This window comes from Nematolebias whitei, chromosome 5 (assembly GCF_014905685.2).
Source record: "Nematolebias whitei isolate Nwh7 chromosome 5, NemWhi1, whole genome shotgun sequence".
Taxonomy (NCBI): Eukaryota; Metazoa; Chordata; class Actinopteri; order Cyprinodontiformes; family Rivulidae; genus Nematolebias; species Nematolebias whitei.
Window position 1 is genome coordinate 13195175 of NC_056502.1, and position 19764 is coordinate 13214938.

Genomic DNA, 19764 nt, shown 5'->3' on the forward strand with positions numbered 1-19764 from the left:
AAATAAATAAATAAATAAATAAATAAATAAATAAATAAATAAATAAACAAGCCACAAAGAAAAACTTTGAAAGACCATTGGAAAAGTCTGGAGAACTTTTGGTCAAGACAACTTAAAAAAATGTTTGAAGCATGAAGTCACTGGTGGTTTATTACGTTTGAACCGTGATCAATTGATGTGAGCATGCATCAGGATATCAATTGATGTGATTTTTCATCCATCCATCCATTTTCTTTACCCGCTTATTCCATTTTGGGTCACGGGGGTCGCTGGTGCCCATGTCCAGCAATCACTGTGCGAGGGGCGGGGTACACCCTGGACGGGTCGCAAGTCCATCACAGGGACACACAGAGATAAACGAGACAAACAACCATTTACTCTCTCACTCACACCTAGGGACAATTTAGAGCTACTAATCAGCCTAACATGTTTTTGGTCTGTGGGAGGAAACCGGAGCACCCGGAGAAAACCCACGCATGCACGGAGAGAACATGCAAACTCCACCCAGAAAGGCCCCTGGGCCGGTGTTTGAACCAAGGACCTGCTCGCTGAGAGGCAGCAGCTCTACCAGTTGCGCCACCGTGCTGCCCTAATCTTAGTCCGAATGTTCTAATTTTGAGTTAATGTGAACTCAATCTATTATCCAACTATTTAAACAACGTGTGTGGTTTGGTTTTAGAAATTTGGTCAAAATCTTTTGAAGATTAAATTTTATCCACATTAGACATGAATTGTGTTCATGCTGGACCAGAAGGGATTTCTGTGATGTTCTGGGAACACTAGAATTACAAAAATAAACTAATTCTCTGTGCTTGCATTGGCAGCCAACAGTGAAACTCTTGGTGTGCTTAGATCACAACTGAGACAATTCAGAACTGGAGTCAACACGAGCAGCTCCATATGGCGGATTTAAGACAGCTGCGCATTTGAAATTCAAGAGGGTCGATCTGTTCACCAGTGAAGGGTAGTGTTCATCCTCTTCTGATAGACAAAGGTGTACTGAACAAGAACGGCTCGTTCAGCGACTCCTTCTCACACATGAAAAAAGAAACAAGGCACTAGCTTCTCTTGCCTTGGGGGTATCTAGAAGCAAAGTTGGACTACAACTTGCCATTTTTGATTCAAAGTTAATAACTTTTAAGATACAATTATTATTTTTTTCACACTTTTATTCAACAATGAGACTTTTTTTCAGTTTTGGGGGAAAATCAGGATTGTTTTAAGGGAAATGTTGCCACTTCAGAGTTAAATTATCCAGTTATTGCTTTAAACACGTCAGTGGAAAGATACGATCAAATGTGTTTGTGTCAGTGTTCATATAACAAACAGGAGGTCCACTGATTTCTCATAACAGTCATTCCTATAAGCTCAGAATGGAATCACTCCATGTGATTTTATCTTAAGATCAGGAGGTCACACTAAACTAAAGTATGGTACATAATCAGATACTGTTTTATATGTAAAGTTGATTTCTATTGTAAAAAATGTCAACGTTAAATCAATGGCACTCTTAAGAGCATCAAACAAGGTCATATCTCATTTTCAAAGATCAGACCTCTTCTGTATTAAAACAGTTGGGTGTTATGAACATTTGATCCCCAACCTACCAATAAAACTCCTCATGCACCATTATACTTTAATTACTTCTGCCCAGCGTTCTCCTTACATAAACAAGGACGGTAATTTCTGTGCTGAGAAATAAAGTGCAACCAGAGCAGTGTAGCCTGGCCAGCGTCGCTGCCTCCATATATCACCGCAAACAAAACCGCAGCCATATTTCAGATCCTGCCAGCCAGCCTCAGCTGCTGGAGCCTCTGGGTTATAATTCATGAGAAAAGCTCGGGACCCATGCCCACCTCTGATCATCGTCTAGAGTGATGCTTGAGGCTGTAGCCATGACAACCAGGGCAGCGGTCGGAAGAGCTGACCCAGAGATGAATCCCTGGAGAGAGCAGAAAGGGGTTGTCAAGGTTGAGGTTGGTGGGAAAAGAGGGGAGGGGGCGTCACTTAACTCACATCAGGCTTGTACAATGAAAGACCCCTTTGTTGAAGAAACACAGAATTACCTGCAAACAGCTGACTCTTTCACAACAACATGTAATGGCTGATCTGAAAAATACGTGTCCACACACCCACTGTACCAAAGCCAACACCCTCTGCCACCCCTGTTAACGCCATAGCAACAGCATACCTTTGTTTACAGCTGCCATAGAAACATCAAAGAACAAGCTTTCACTCATTTTTTTTGTCCTCGTGCATTCGTATTTCAGACCTTCTACACAAAAGCCCAGCAGTAGTACATAGTTCTAAACAATGATGATCAACGTAGACAATTAGGTTGAATTATTTCCAATATGAACCAATTCTTTGAGCCACTCTCACACACAAAAGAGAGAAACTGCAGATACTTGAGAAGTGAATACGCTATAGCGATCTACTCGATCAAAAAGGCTCAACCATAAACCAAATGCTCCGAATTATCAGTAATTACAACTCTTTTACAAAAGTCTGCTCGTATCTCCGTTTGATTTGAATCAATAACAACAAAAAAAGTTGAGCTGAACGCATTGACTATTGTTTAACGACTCGTGGTTTCAGTTGTTGATAAAAGTGTTAAACACCAGAATGAGAGAGAAAAATCCCAGAATGGTCAAAGTTGGTTCTGGTCAAGACCAGAACAAAGCCTTTGGAAGATTTCATCCCCCGAGTGTTGGCAACAATATGCTGCCAGAAAGGCTACTACTGTTCTGAAAAGGCTTTAAACAAGTCATTGGAACCTGGCTGCAGGAATTTTATCCCCTTCCACTGCAGGAGCTTTACAGAGGTCAGCCGCTGATGTCAGGTGATAAAGCCTCGCTGGCGATTCGACATTCCACATCCTCCCAGAAAGTGTTTGATGGGGTTGAGGTCAGGTTCTGTGCAGACCAGTTAAGTATTTCTACAACAAATTCAAAGAGTCGTTTCATTTTAGACTTGGCTTTGTGTACTAGGCATTGAAGTGTTGGACCTGAAAAGGGCAATGTTGGCCCAGATTGGCTGTGAGGCAATAAATAGTCAGCGTATTGTGCAACCGTTTACCTCAAAGAGGTTGGAGCTAAAATTACAAACTAATTATTAAAACAACTAAACACTTTTTCAAATGTGACGATTTGCATGTTTAAAAGTTTTACACTGCTGCTTCTGGAAAAACATGCATCTTGAAAATGACCTTTGAGCGTTAGGAAATTTTTTTGCACAACTGTTAAAACAAAACCGATGATGAAAATATGTGGAGTGGAGAAAGCAGAAGGCATTAATCCATATCTGTAGCCCTGATCAAAGCCATGAAATAACACCTTCAATTCAGTTTATATATTTTCTGACAACAAAAATCATAAAAATAACTTTTAGACTTATCTTTAAAGGTAAAGAAGGCGAGTATAGATGTTTAATTATGATTAAGATTTTCTAACTGAGCAGTCTTTTTAATTAAAAAAAACTAGTCAGTTACTGTATAACAATTAGTTTATGATTGTAAAGTAAAAAAAAATCTATATTAAATTTTATAATCGATATACAGTATTTTAAAATCCTTGACTAGTTTCTCAAACAAATACATCACCCACTTATTTTACCTTGCTATAACAAACAAGGTAAACATAACACGTGTCATATTTCCATACTATTTTTCATATTTTGACATTTGGTTTGCTCTTTTCAAATGTCATCTTGCATTCATCAACAATGGTCTACAGCAGCTGAGTTGAAAATTGTAAACTATAAACTGTTGAAGCACTTAATGTCTAATAATCAACTGTTCACATTTTCATTAATAACCTCGTTACTCTGGAGTTCCAATACTGAATACCTTAATGCTGCTGAGAAAGGAGGATTCAAAAACTTCAAAGTTCCTGTAGGGCAAAAGTAATCAAATATGCCTAATGTTCAAGTTCAAGTAGGTTTATTGTCATTTCACCACACGTGGTACGTGAGGTGGAAAGAAATGATGTACACAATCAGTTACATCCAACAATTGCAAAAGTATAAAGTGTAAAAAGAAACGGCATATAAAGATCTAAGATATACACTAAACGAATGCTAAACGGTCCACGAAAAGATCTAAGATATACGCTAAACACTAATAATGCAAAATAATACCGTGTAATAACGTCCACAGCCGCCATAAAACAGGCAATCAGGCAGTTGCCTATGAGGGTGATGGTTTGTCTGTCTGCTAGCAAAATATCTCACAAACCACTGGATGGATTTTCATGAATCTTTTGGAAATAAATCATTGGATGCAAATCTACAACTGATTGACCTTTGAGGTTAACCCCATTCAAGATGGCTACCACAGCTAATTAACCATAGAAACACCAAATTGGCTACAATTCTGTCAGTTTTAAATATATGGAGCTAATATTTGTTGAGGCAGCAGCTAAACGTTATTCCTTGTATATCTTCAAAGTGCTATTAGACTGTAAGTTTGTTGTTAGAAGTTTTGACTTTGAAATAAGTGAATAATATTCATGCCTTCAAAGAATGTTACATTTTTTTGTACCTTTAATTTGCTCAGTGCAAGATAGTTTTACAAAATTTTATTAACAAAAATAAGTGGGATTTCTTTAAAATAATGTCAGAATTTGAATGTAAAAATGTTTTTTTTAATCAACAGAAAATATATTTTATGCTAAAACTCCTTTGGATTTTTGTGGCCCAAAATCAATTTAATAAGAATTTAGCAGCATCTTTTTTTTTTTAAATCACATCTAATCCTTAAAGTTTAATTGTGACAATTTCTGATTTAGTGCAGTTTGTTATTTTTATTAGAGCCTGACCGACATATTGATAGGGCCAATACTTTAGGCCGATAGAGACGTTTTGGGGGCCTATCGGTATCTGAGATAATTATCCCATTATACGTCGATATAAACACTTCTAATTTCACCCCTAAAATGCTGGAAACCAGCCGTAATTGTGCAATGTAACCAGCAGAGGGTGCATGAAGATTACTTTCAAGTCACGGCTGTTCATTTTAAGTTTCACTTTCACAGTCAGCACAGATGAAGCTGGGAGCAATACTGTGTATCCTATTTTGCTGATCAAAAAGCATGATAAGTTTGTTTTAACTGATTTGTAAAATAAAAAAATAAAAAAAATCATCATTAATAAATTCTCTTCAATCCTCCAATCCACTTGTCATTTCATAAGTGTCTCTCAAGTTAGCAAGCTAACGTTTAGATAACCTAGCATAGGCTATTGCTTTGTAAAACTTTAGCCAGAACAATAAATCTAACGTAGAGGTAAAATATATCGGTGTTGTGACGTGATCTTTGTCGTCCTCAATGAAATGCACGGTTTGTCTGAAATATTTACTTCTTTGCAAAGAAAAAAAATGCTGCTGCCATCGATACCAATTGCTTCTTCATATGTGACTGACTAAATAATGAACAGGGAAAGGTGTTTATTTGTTAAATTTATATTTTTGTAACATGATAACTTTATAGTGAATAGTGGACAATTGAAAATGTGAACTCACGTTAAGATTACAGTTTTTATGAACAGTACATCACTTGTAAACCTACCGTGGGCCTGGGTATAGTGTGGATCTGATTTGCTTAGCTTCATGGTTGCTAACAGCTATGCTAAATAAACAAGCCCCGCTCCACTCACTGTTAGAGGGGGTGTACCTTCTTGGGGGTAGACAAAGCTAAAAAAAAAAAATCAGCCATTATATCAGTTATCGGCATTGGCCATCCCTTCCCAATATTATAGCCAAAATTTCCATATCGGTTGGGCTCTAGTTTGTATCGTCTTTTATTTTAACTCTTTTTTTTTTGTTGCCTGTGATTGGCAGTTTTTGCATCTTTGAGATGATGCAGATGAACAGCTCCATCAGTTGTATAATGAATGAAGCTAGTATTTAATCATACGTTGCAGACTCAATGAGATTTTGCACAATGGAAGAATGAGTGGCTTGTTTATTTTAAAAGCAGACAACTGAATCTGACAAGCTTGTGTGGAGTTTGATAGCTGTCAGAACAGTTTGCCACAACAGTCTAGCAATTTATCCTCATCAACAACTAAAAAAAAAGGGGGGGGGGGGGGACATGGCAGTAGTTAGCCTAGAACAGTTCAGTGTTTATGAGTGTGCATCATTGAGGAGCAGAAACAGTAGATGAGGCGTCTACCTTAATCCCCTTTTAGTCCTCCTATTTCCCCAAGGCCACTGCATTGTGATGCAGAGTCACTCAGCCACCTTATAAATTGTGTGTGGCTGCACATGTATGTGTCTGTTTGTGTGTGTGTACACCCCATTAATCAAGTGCGATGCCTCGATGCAGTATCTAGTCAATTCAGCGTCTCACAGTGTTTGTGTTTCGTTTTAATTTTCAGTTCAGTTCTCAGAGTTTCTGTCCTTTCATCTCGATGGCTTTCTGCGTTCCACCCTCCCCCTCGCCTCTTTTTCCCCAAGATCCATGTTTGCTTGCTAAGGCTCATTAACAATTAATTACCAGTCAGCTAGTCAAGTCACCCCTGGACCGCTGGGCTTCTCAATGATTCATTAGTTGGGGTTACACAAAGCTACAATGCATAAACACACTCACACAGACACACTGAAGTTTTGTCCCCGCTTTCTGATGGGGCTTGGTGTAAACAGACTTTTGTAGACATAAAAACACATTTACACACACTCAAAAGCACATTAACCAGAGAGCATGTACACACGTCCTCACATGCATGCACCCATCTGTACACAATCAGCACCTGTATCTCACCACAATGCCCTCATTAAAAAGAGATGAAGGAAAACTGATTGGGTGAGTTGAGCTCTCCCAACAGTTCCCAAAATGCACTTCAAAGTCAAACTGAAAGACGTTTCACTCGCTTTTCCAGTTTTGAGATGTAAATGTAAAGCGTTCAGAATGACCATGTTTAAAAGTGTGACATTATTTAAATTAAGGCATCAAACCCAGGCCATTTTTTTTCTTCACCATAATCCTATTAACACAAGAAATCGAGTACTATATCAAGACTCACATCCATCACAGTTCCCCCCCTCCCCAAGGTTGGGAGGTGTTGGCGTTGACAAAAGGCCCACTGAGCTGATGAATATAGTGCCAATTTTTTTAATTAAACCAAACTTTCAAGGACATTTGTTCATTTTTTTTAAGTTTCAAAGGACAAAATCTTTTAGCTACTTCCTGTCTAGTCCACAAATGTTCATTAACTTTGCAGACAAAATAAATGTTTTACTTTTTTTAAAGCCTTCTTTCTTTTTCCATTTTCTACACGTTCTAATTTCCCATCTTGTGCCCACGAGTGCAGAAGAATAAAACTGATATTAAGTTTTCACTTCCAAAAATAAAAAAAATATAAATAAAAACTGTGCAAGTTTTCAAGAATGAGCTAATTTTTGACTTGAAGTTATACATTTACAAGTAGCTAGAAAAAAAAATGCAACAACTAAGTAAGTTAAAGACAGAAATATGTTTATTTTAGTTAAAGTTTATAATTCTGTTTATCAAACATAAACACTTTGCTGTTGTCTGGTTTATCAAATCTGCTTGTTGCTGAGATTTACATTAAAATCGGCCCTTCTTGAACTAAAATTTAAATATTTTATCTGGCCAATATGAAAATTCCCCTCGATTACTTACACAATGTGCACCTTTGTCATCATTGCATGCCATTTTAGTCAGACATATTCGAGTTTCACACAAAACACGTCTTATTTGCTTTACACAGCAACACACCAGGCTGTAAACACGTACACTTCAATGACACAACAGACCGTGTGGATTTAGTGCCTTGCTCGGTGGTCCTTTGCAGCTGGGTATTGGAGAAGGGCAAAGTTAATTCATATCCCTAATTTCCCCAGCAGGTTTTAAACCAGTGTCCTTCCTCTGCCCTTAAATGTGCTGCCCCTCAAAGGGACATTTTATCAGCGTGTCCATATGCCATAAGACACTTAGGCTAATTGTACACATCAACCAGTCCACAGAAAGAAGTTGACCAACCTTCTGCATCAGTAGCTTTGAATAACGGTGTTTGTCTTACCGTACTTCTACACCAGGGTAATAATTTGCAGCACTTTACTTCCTCCCTGTGATATATTTCATTTGTCAATTTACAGCTCAGCACAAACTCTGCCTTCACCTGTGCAGAAACAGTTTCAGTAAATAGGGCTGACGACAGGTTCACACTGTGAGAGTGTGCATAACTCTGGACAAAGGAGGAACTATGAAGTTATTGAATGACCTTGGAGAAGCAATACACAACTATGTCCAGTGAGGCATTAAACTTCATGCCTTTACCATGTTGTCCACCCAGGAATTTAAAAGGACATTCACTAACGTTCGTTTCCTGAAGACCGATCCAAATTCTCTTTTGACTCTATCCATCTGTTTTGCACATTGTAATGTAGGATGAGATTACTATTTCTGGTGTTGCCTTAAACAGCCTTATGAACTTCATTTGGACAGCTTGATGACCCTTGAACTCCCAAAGCAATAGGACACTCCTGCATCGCAGTACATGAAACTAGTGTAGAGTCAGTTTTAACTTGAGCTAATCTATTTATTGACTGCATTATTAGCTGCAGAAAGAAAAGTTTTGCAGAGAGTGGGGAAGGCTGCACAAAAGTCTGTTGGAGTCAGTCTCCCCACCACCACAGACATCTACACCTCCAGATGCAGGAAAAGGGCCACCTGCATCATGAATGACCTCACTCACCCAGCACACACAATTTTTGCCCCGCTCCCCTCAGGCAGGAGGTTGAGGAACGTTAAGTGTAGAACCACTAGACTGAGGAACAGCTTCTACCCTGAGGCTGTTAGACTCATAAATATCTAACCAGGATTATCACTGTGGAAAAACAAAAATCATATGTTGTTGATGATGATCTGTTTCATGCTGTTGTGTTCATTCGTACTCATCTGCTCACACAGACTGTTTGTGCTGCTGTTCGGCATATTGTTTTTATACTATTAGTTAATGATTTTCTTAGTTCTTATCTTAGATCTTATTACTGTTTTTCTTTTACATTTTATACTTTTGTTGGATGTAACTGGGACCCTGTGTACACAATTTTGTTCCACCACATGCACCACATGTGGTGCGAATGACAAATAAAGAACCTTGAATCCTTACTGAGGAGTTTGGTGTTTCAATACGTTGTCTCTTCCTCTCCCACAGTGAATCAGACTCTGAAGCCCAAACAGCCTAAATTGCAGGGGAGAATATTTCACAGCAGCTCAACTACTACCTGCTCATGTTACTGTGTGACAGAAAACGTGTATAGGGCATTGCAAAAACTAGTTCTAGAAAAAGGGTTAACACTGAAGTGCACACTATTTGATTTACTGTCAAAAGGCACATTGCTGGTTGCTCTGGATCATTTTATAAATATAAATAAAAGTCAAGCCTCATATGTTAGGAGTGATCGGTACTTTAAGAGAATACTGGGAAGGACATATTGTGTTGGTTATGCCACCCCCACAGCAGGTGTCCTACAAACAAACAAAAAGTAGAAAAACTGACTAGATTATATGTGGCTGTGGGTTTGTTGTGTCATTCTCCAATTTGCTCTTTCAGGTGGGCTTTTATGGAATAATTTAGCTTAAAAGTTAAGAGGCCCAGCACAAATTATTCTGTACCATTATACAATTTAAATGGTAAATGGTCTGTACTTATATAGCGCCTTTCTATCTTATGGAGATACTCAAAGCGCTTTACATTACAGTGTGTCCTCATTTACCCATTCATCCATCACTCTACTAGATCTCTACAAAGCTAAATGAACAAATCATTCTAAAGAGAATATCAGTACTTTATCACATTCATACACCGATGGGACACATATCGGAAGCAACAAGAGGTTCAGTGTTTTGCCAAAGGATACTTCGGCATGTGACTGCTGGTGGATTCGAACCCCCAACTCTTGCATTGGAGGACGACTGCTCTAACCACTCAGTCACAGCCGCCCTAATTTAAACAATGTTACTGGATATTTATTAACACTGTTTATTTTAAAAGACCCACCAATGTAATTGTCAGAAGATATTAACTTATCACATACAGTGGTGCATGAAAGTTGGTGAACGCTTTAGAATTTTCTATATTCCAGTATAAATATGACTTAAAACAGAAGTCACAAGTCCTCAACAAAGATAAAGAGAACCCAGTTAAACAAATGAGATTAAAATATTATACTTGGTCATTTATTTATTGAGGAAAATGATCCAATATTACATATATGCGTGTGATAAAAGTATGTGAATATTTGCTTTCAGTACCTGGCGTGTCTCCTTATGGTTGGCTTATGAAACTCATCAAGGGCATCATCACCTTCTCCATAACCTGCTGGTTTCATTCTACCAGCCTCCAGAACAGAAAATGCCTGCAGAAGACGGTCACTGTCTGTTCTAAAATTATGGGATTATCCCTCAGGACCCTGTCTGTTGTCTATGAACACTTAACATGCAGGTTAGCAAACCGGATCATACAGGACCCTTCACACGCCCTCTTCTCATCATTCGAGTGGCTTCCATCGGGTCGCCGGCTTTGTTGCCCTACCTGCAGAACACAGAGGAGAAGAGCTACCTTTGTGCCCAGGGCTGTCCAGCTCTTAAACAAATAGTCCTGCTTCTTAATATCCATACATATACGTACAGATACACATCCCCCCTCTCAATACATACTGTATGCATTCACACCCTGTATGCCCACCCCTCATACACATACACACATACATTGCCCCATTCCACAGGACTTTAGTTGCAAACAGGACTTACCTCATTGCTCATTTGCACCTTGCTAATGCATATAGCACTTTCTTTCTATTTATGTATTTTATCTTGTATTTATTTTTATGTATCCTCTACATGTCTCCTTTAATTGCCCTCCTGGGGATAAATAAAGTTTTTTTTTAATTGAACTGACATTAACTTTAGTCAATGCGAGAGAGGCCTGCGGTTGCTTAGAAGTTACCCTGGGGTCCTTTGTGACCTCGCCGACTGTTCCATGCCTTGTTCTTGGAGTGATGGTCGACCACTCCTGGGGAGGGAAACAATTGACTTAAATTTCCTCCATTTGTACACAATCTGTCTGTCTGTGGATTGGTGGAGTTCAAACTCTTTAGAGATGGTTTTGTAATCTTTTCCAGCCTGATGAGCATCAACAACTCTTTCTGAGGTCCTCAGAAATCTCCTTTGTTCCTGCCATAATACACATCCACAAACATGTTGTGAAGAGCAGATGTTGATACATCTTGTTCTTTAAATCAAACAGGGTGCCCACTCACACCTGATCATCATCCCATTGATTGAAAACACCTTCAAATTAACTGCTAATCCTAGAGGTTCACATACTTTTGCCATTCACATATATGTAATATTGGATCATTTTCCTCAATAAATAAATGAACAAGTATAATATTTTTTGTCTCATTTGTTTAACTGGGTTCTCTTTATCTACTTTTAGGACTTGTGAGAAAATCTGATGATGCTTTAAATCATATTTATGAAGAAATATAGTAAATTCTTAAGTGTTCACAAACATTCAAGCACCACTTTGGTCCAAGCATATAAATATGATGCCTTAAGTGCGATAAAACATTTAAAACTAATTTTAACATGTGTGTCATAAAAAATGACTATCCATAAAAGCAGCTTTTACTGTATTTTACCTTTCTTTAATTCTCAAAAATGTGGCTTCACAATTCTTTTTTTGTGTTCAGGATCTATACTAGTTTCTTTCATCATTAGAAGATTTTACTTTGGGAATCCTGAAGTTACAACTTGCATATAGAAATAATGAATAAACAAAACAAGTTGTTGCTCATTTTCATGCTCAAAACTCCTTCAATCAGCAGCTGCCTCTACTTCAAATGACAATGGAGAAAATCCACCATCTCTCAGCCCACAATCTGTTCGATGTGGACATCAATACTAGAGCTGAAGTCGACCTTTTCCATGAAATTTACAAACCGAGTCAATAAAACAAAACGTAAATGTGGTATTGTTATGCAAAACTTCATCAGCAGCCTGAAAGCCTGGAATACCTAAACAGAATTGTTAATGTATAATCTTTATTGCAGAGTGCTGAAAGAATGGATGGTTGTCCTTTTAGACAGGAGCTTTTCCTTTCTCTCTCTCTTTCTTTCTCTCTCACACACATACACACACACGTGCACACAGAAGTTGCCAAGTTCTACCTTTTGCTGCATCGCCACAGAGCTGCTCCACTGAAGCAGGTGCAGATTCTACCAGCGGTCAAGGGCATCTCACCAGCCGTGATGCATGGATGAATGCTGTAGATCACTTCATCTGTTTAGAACCCCCCATCATCATCCTTGGCATTCAAACTGGTCACATCTCACAGTTTGATTCATTTTAATATTTGTAAAAGTCAGGAAAAGTGAGGACAACTTGTCAGCCACAATTCAAAAATAGCCAAAACAGCCAAAAATACATGTTGGCTAAGAAATTCAGAAAGGAGAGTAGGATTGGTGCAAAAAGTCAACTATTTTTGATTTTGTACAATTCTCTAAAGATTAATGCGAGCTTTTGTCCTGTTGTTGGTCAGATTAGTCCATAATACCAACAGGAAACTTGAAAAATGTAGAGTACTGATTCTGGATCAGCAACAATTATTTGACCATTCACTCTAAAGCACAGAAGAGTAAACGGTCCTTCTTTGTATAGAACCTATTGAAGGATCTGCCAAGTGCTTTATAATGTTATTCCCACACATCCAGTGTTCAAACTTATATCGAAGTCAAAGTTTCTTTATTCGTCATGCGCACCACATGTGGTACATATGGTGGAATGAAATTGTGCACACAGGGTCCCAGTTACATCCAACAAAAGTATAAAATGTAAAAGAAAATCAACATGAAACGGATCAGCAACAACATGATGTGATTCTTCACAGTGGTTATTCTGGTTAGAGATTCATGAGTCTAACAGACTCAGGGTAGAAGCTGTTCCTCAGTCTAGTGGTTCTACACTTAATGCTCCTTAACCTCCTGCAGTACATATACACACACACACATACAGTATATTACACGCACAGCATTTTTATTTTCCCCACTCATTCACCAGTACGCACATGAAGGTTAGCGGAGGATTCAGTGTTTGGCCCAAGGACACTTCAGGAGGCTGTAGGGGGATCCAACCTCTGGAGGGCAACCTTCTAAAGCTCAGCATTATGGAGATCACAGTCAGTTGCTGTTGTTGTTGTTGTTGTTAGTTGTTTGTTCATTTTGTTTTGCTCCCTTCTTCAGGGGTCGCCACAGCGATGGAAGATTTGGCGATTGTATTTACGCTGGATGACCTTCCTGACGCAACCACAGACCACTGAGCTACCACAGCCCTCTAGGCACCCGGGGGAGCAGATGGTGGGGGTTCAAGGCTTTGCTCAAGGGCCCAGACTGGGGCAAACGAGGGTGGAGGCAGGTGTGGATGTTTCACCTTACATTTTGATGTCGGTTCGGGGAGTTGAACTGGCGACCTTCCGATCACACGTCCACGTTCTCTAGCCTCTGCGCCACCACTCCCCCCCCCCCCCCCCCCAACAATTGTGTTTCGTTATGTACTCGTTTTTAGTTTGAATTCCTACGTTTTCACAATTAAAAGATCAAGGATAATACAAATTGCTATCTGACCTATTTTAAATGTTCAGTAACGGTCAATCAGGTCATCTGGACAGTTTCTTTTTTGTGGGAAGACGTTTCGCCCTATATCCAGAGGGCTTCATCAGTCTGAGGATGAGCTTTGAACTTTGATGTTTTGAACCACGCTGCCTGCCTGGGAGGAGTCCACGACTTATCACCAGCAAACTGGATGGTCCACTTAAGGAATTTACTGCTTGTTTACTGGAACTCCTCAGACTGATGAAGCCCTCTGGATAGAGGGCGAAACGTCTCTCTCTCTCTCTCTCATTATATATATATATATATATATATATATATATATATATATAATAAATAAAAGAAACTGTCCAGATGACCGGACTGAGACTTAATGGATTTGATACCTGGATGATTGAGCATGAAGTTTGACATTTTAAATGTTAATGCTGTGATCTTGAATCTTCAGGAAGTGTTGATTTCACAACGGCTAAAAGGAAAAACAAACACAAAATGTTCTGCTTTAATGAGCAGCGCTTTAAATGAAGATGAACACTCTTCACGTCGAACTTGAACCACTCTGCTCTCATGCGGATCCAGTCGACATCAGACCCTGGAGTGGGTCTGGTTTCTGTGGCTCCAGAGGCAGCTGTCAGAAACATGACGCACACCTGTGACGGCTCCAATAATCAATTAACAAGAAGAGCCAGAGGATCGATGAACGCGCATGCGGCCGAAGGATTAGGTCAATATTAACGGAAGCTTGATGGCAGCCGTGGACTTGTGGGATTTGTTTACTGGGACAACGGTGTCCCAAATATCACGGGTGGAAAAATAAATAAATAAACCACGACATTCGACCGAAGCGGTGTTTGGCGGTATGGTGGCGATGAACAGAGACGTTAGGAACAGAAACACGAAGAACTTGATGTGGAGCAGCCTGCTCGGTTCTCTCCGTGTCACGGCGAGGAAGCAGAAGAACCGGGGCTCACCTCTTTGGTGTCCACGATGCCTTTCACGTATTTCCCGAGGACCGAGTCCACGCAGAGGACGCTGGACAGCACGGCCAGCCACAGGAGTCTCTCCCCGACCCTCACCTCCATCTTCCTCTCTCCCCCGCAGCGGCTCGTCTGATCTCCGGGCTCCCCGAAGCTCGTTCTGCCGCCGCTCGGGAGCGCGCACGGTGGAGCGGCGCAGGAGGCGAGGCGCGTCCACGCGGGTCTCTTCCAGCTGCTGAAGATTGATGGTGGGTGGTGGTGTAGTGGCTCCAAAGGTGGATTTATTGGGAAATAATCACTACACAGTTATCTAATGCAGCTCTGTGGGATAATCAGGGTTTACTAAGAGTTTCTATAACTTTACTGATTTGAAAGATGTTTCCAGGTGGACCTATTTTAAAGCAGGGCCACCATCAACAGGGGGCTTTAAAAATTAGTGGACCCCTCCACTGTCCAGGCATTTTTCTCCTCTCGAGTCATAGTGCTTCGTATGTATTTATAATTTCCCCTTAAGGATTAAAACCTTGAACATTCTTTTGAGTAATTAGGAATTACAGATCAGATATAAATGTTTTGTTTAAAATAACCCCCAAATAAATACAAGACTATTCTCATTTGGATGCATCTCAAGAGCTTAAATGTGTAAGATATTTGCAAGTATAAATGTAGGACAAACTTCAGTAAGTTGACAGTACTTTTCTCAAATCATAATGATTTTGACAAAAGACGCAGGAACATCTTCAAAAAATTTTATTGACGCCTGAAAAAACAAAGTAAATAGTTTGGGAGAATGATGTACAAGATAATGATTGTGCTTGTGTGTGTCCTTTATTCCCAGTTTGGGACATTTATACCGTTTTTTTTTATCACAAACATACACAGCAGGCATTTTGGTGGCTTTAAATGTGAGACCGCTTGTTTGTGCTGAAGGTTTTGTTCAGATTAAAGCTTTGACTTTTAGGGAAAAGGACAAAGAGCCAAATGTAAAAGCATTCTATGGTTGTACATATGTATGAAAAAATATAGAACATATTAAAACTGGACTGTTCAAAGTAATGTAAGGGATTAATCATTCTGCAAATCACAAAACACTAAATATCCAAAAATTTATAATGTTCATCTCATCCCGTGTACTTTACAGTGCCTTGCGAAAGTATTCGTCCCCCTTGAACTTTTCAACCTTTTGCCACATTTCAGGCTTGAAACATAAAGACATAAAATTTTAATTTTTTGTGAAGAATCAACAATAAGTGGGACACAATCATGAAGTGGAATGAAATTTATTGGATGTGTCAAACTTTAACAAATAAAAAAACTGAAAAGTGGGGCGTGCAATATTATTCAGCCCCTTTACTTTCAGTGCAGCAAACTCACTCCAGAAGTTCAGTGAGGATCCATGAATGATCCAATGTTGTCCCAAATGACTGATGATGATAAATATAATCCACCTGTGTGTAATCAAGTCTCCGTATAAATGCACCTGCTCTGTGATAGTCTCAGGGTTCTGTTCAAAGCGCAGAGAGCATCATGAAGACCAAGGAACACACCAGGCAGGTCCGAGATACTGTTGTGGAGAAGTTTAAAGCCGGATTTGGATACAGAAAGATTTCCCAAGCTTTAAACATCCCAAGGAGCACTGTGCAAGCAATCATATTGAAATGGAAGGAGTATCAGACCACTGGAAATCTACCAAGACCCGACCGTCCCTCTAAACTTTCATCTCGAACAAGAAGAAGACTGATCAGAGATGCAGCCAAGAGGCCCATGATCACTCTGGATGAACTGCAGAGATCTACAGCTGAGGTGGGAGAGTCTGTCCATAGGACAACAATCAGTCGTACACTGCACCAATCTGGCCTTTATGGAAGAGTGGCAAGAAGAAAGACGTTTCTCAAAGATATCCATAAAGAAGTGTTGTTTAAAGTTTGCCACAAGCACCTGGGAGACACCAAACATGTGGAAGAAGGTGCTCTGGTCACATGAAACCAAAATCGAACCGTTTGGCCATAATGCAAAATGATATGTTTGGCATAAAAGCAACACAGCTCATCACCCTGAACACACCATCCAGACTGTCAAACATGGTGGTGGCAGCATCATGGTTTGGGCCTGCTTTTCGTCAGCAGGGACAGGGAAGATGGTCAGAATTGATGAGAAGATGGATGGGGTCAAATACAGGACCATTCTGGAAGAAAACCTGTTCAAGTTTGCAAGAGACCTGACACTGGGACGGAGATTTATATTCCAAGAAGACAATGATCCAAAACATAAAGACAAATCTACAATGGAATGGTTCACAAATAAACGTATGCAGGTGTTGGAATGGCCAAGTCAAAGTCCAGACCTGAATCCAATCGAGAATCTGTGGAAAGAGCTGAAGACTGCTGTTCACAAACGCTCTCCATCCAACCTCACTGAGCTCGAGCTGTTTTGCAAGAAAGAATGGGCAAGAATTTCAGTGTCTCCACATGCAAAACTGATAGAGACAAACCCCAAGAGACTTGCAGCTGGAACTGCAGCAAAAGGCGGCACTACAAAGTATTAATGCAAGGGGGCCGAATAATATTGCACGCCCCACTTTTCAGTTTATTTGTTAAAAAAGTTTGACACATCCAATAAATTTCATTCCACTTCACGATTGTGTCCCACTTGTTGTTGATTCTTCACAAAAAATTTAAATTTTATATCTGTTTGAAACCTGAAATGTGGCAAAAGGTTGAAAAGTTCAAGGGGGCCAAATACTTTCACAAGGCACTGTATCTCTTTGTTGTTTGATCGGTGACCGGAAAGGGTTGATTTCAAAGATTAAACGGGACTGCAGCATTCATAGGAGAATATATTTATTTAGAACAAATCAGCAAGAGAAGAGACTACACACTGCATTACATACAGCATATGGAATCTGCAAAAAAATGCAGTAGGAAAAAAAAACCCAAAACGATTAAAAACTAAAATATTCAAGAATTATAACGTGTGTGTATTTACATTCAGTTGCACTTGTGGTGTTTACAGCAAAATAGTTTTACAAAGATTAAAAAACAATTCTTATACATGGCTTTTTTTTCCTCTTCTCTTTTTTACGAGTGAGCATACTGGATTGATGAAAGGCGATTTGCATATGAAATGCAGGTTATCCACAGACTAGCACCTGTATCTCAGTGGTAACGGTTAACAACAACAAACCAGGACAGAGCATCTGCTGCAAGATGATGGCTGCCTTCAGAGGCTCTGCTTCAAATGAAAACCATAAAACAAAAAAAACAACTCAAAAGGAAGCACTTCTGAGAAGCGCTCGAGGTAAGTTATATATATATATATATATATATATATATATATATATATATATATATACACACTGACTTTAATAAACTAAATGTTTATGGGCTGGTACAGTATATTATCTGGGAAGCCCTGGTGAGTGACGCATGATTCACATCAAGAAGCTGCTGGTGCAAAACCACCTATGCAACTATTCTTTAAATGTTTCACTGTTATAACAGCATTGCACTTTAGAACCGTAATAGAAATCTCTAGTGAAAAACTCGTGTTGGAAACAAATAGAATACATCCAGAATCGTTTTTAACCCACCGAAATTATGACTTTAAAATTGTCCTCCAAACACTGAATCATTTAACTCAGCTTAAAGCCATTATTATTTTTATTATTATTAAACAGTAAGCAACTGAATCATCTAAGCGGCTGAATAATTCACAACTTCGTCAAGAATTAAAGCTTTAAAATGTCTAACCGTGGGGATGTTTTACAAACACCTGAGCAGTTCCACCTGTTGGGAGTGTGTCCATCAGTTTCAATCATGGAGGAATGTGAAAGCCAATACACAAAAGGTGTCAAAGGTTGACATTTTTCTACATTTGTGCAAATTAAAAATCAACCTTAGAATCCATCGTTTGTTATGAAAAGTCCAAACTCTTCATATTTCAAGCGAAACCTGCGATCCCTTAGAGGCTTAACATGAAAGTACTAGCCCTCAACAAAAATAATTAATGTTTTGAACAGTCTCTTGATGGTGAAGAGTCGTAATTGTTTTATGCGAACACATGACACAAAGAGGGTGCTTCTGTCCCCCCCCCCCTCCAAACACATACTTAAACTGCTCCACAGCTTGAGCCATAAACCACAAAAGACGATGACAAAAGCTTAAGCTTAAAATAAACTTGCACAGATCAACAAACCAAATGCAGCAAAAATGCTAAGTGAGCAAAATCAGCTGGTATTCAAGCTAATTCTTACTCCAGTCTAAAATCTTAGTGAGAGCGCGTATAAATTCTTTCCATCAATCTGACTAAAAATATTACAGTAAGTACTTGGAGCTGACAGAACTATGATAATCCTGTAGCATGATTGCTGCTGAAAAATCCTGCACTTCCACAGGGGAAGGATTTCACACTCGGAGCGTCAGCTAAATCCTATTCATCAAACAGCAGTCCTCTCTGCAGACCTGGCAACCTCTGGTCTATTACCAGGCAGGAGACGGCATTGTTGGCCACGCTACTGTACGGAGTGACACCTGATGTAAGGACTCACCTCCTGTAGGACATTTGTGTTGACTTTAAAGAACTTCGATGCGAACAAGTCCAGAAATGTGTTTTAAAGTCATCAAAAACAAACAAAAACCTCAATTTTAGTAGCATAAAGTGCAAATATCTGAACCACAGGACGCTTCAAACACGATTCAGCGACATTTACAGTTTTCTTCAGCAATTGGTTTCGACAGCAGGGCTCTTCCAAGATTTGCCTAAAAGCCTCTGACTTGTTGCAGAAAGAAAACAAGCTGTCAGATGAGAAATCTCCAGGCTGGAGTAAAGTGGTACTTGGACACGGCGGGAAAAAAAAAAAAAAAAAGTCGTGACAACTTGCAAAGAAGTCAACATTGTCAAGTTTAAAATGTGTAATGATAGCCGAGAGCTGGGCTTTTAACTGGTGCACTCCAACTCCATTTCCACAGGAAGAGAATACCAAGCAACCATTTCAAATCCTGAAATGACATTTTGCTTATTTGAAAGCGATGACGTGCAACAATGGACCCAACATTTTCCTGCTCGTTTTCAAATGAATACATCGTAGTTTCATTTTAACGATCAATACAACGCAGTCTACTAAAACAGTACTACCAAAGGCAGCAGGGGACGTTG

General features: G+C 39.4%; 1 protein-coding gene across 1 annotated transcript in view; it reads right to left on the minus strand.

The window, feature by feature from the left end:
• tmem145 (transmembrane protein 145) overlaps positions 1-14799 on the minus strand; it is a 46486-nt gene extending 31687 nt beyond the window's left edge. Inside the window, exon 1 of the mRNA XM_037676175.1 lies at positions 14605-14799. Within this exon, the coding sequence (XP_037532103.1) occupies positions 14605-14715 (111 nt within the window). The 5' untranslated portion in view covers positions 14716-14799. The remainder of the gene's footprint in view (positions 1-14604) is intronic.
• Positions 14800-19764: the final 4965 nt, after the last annotated feature.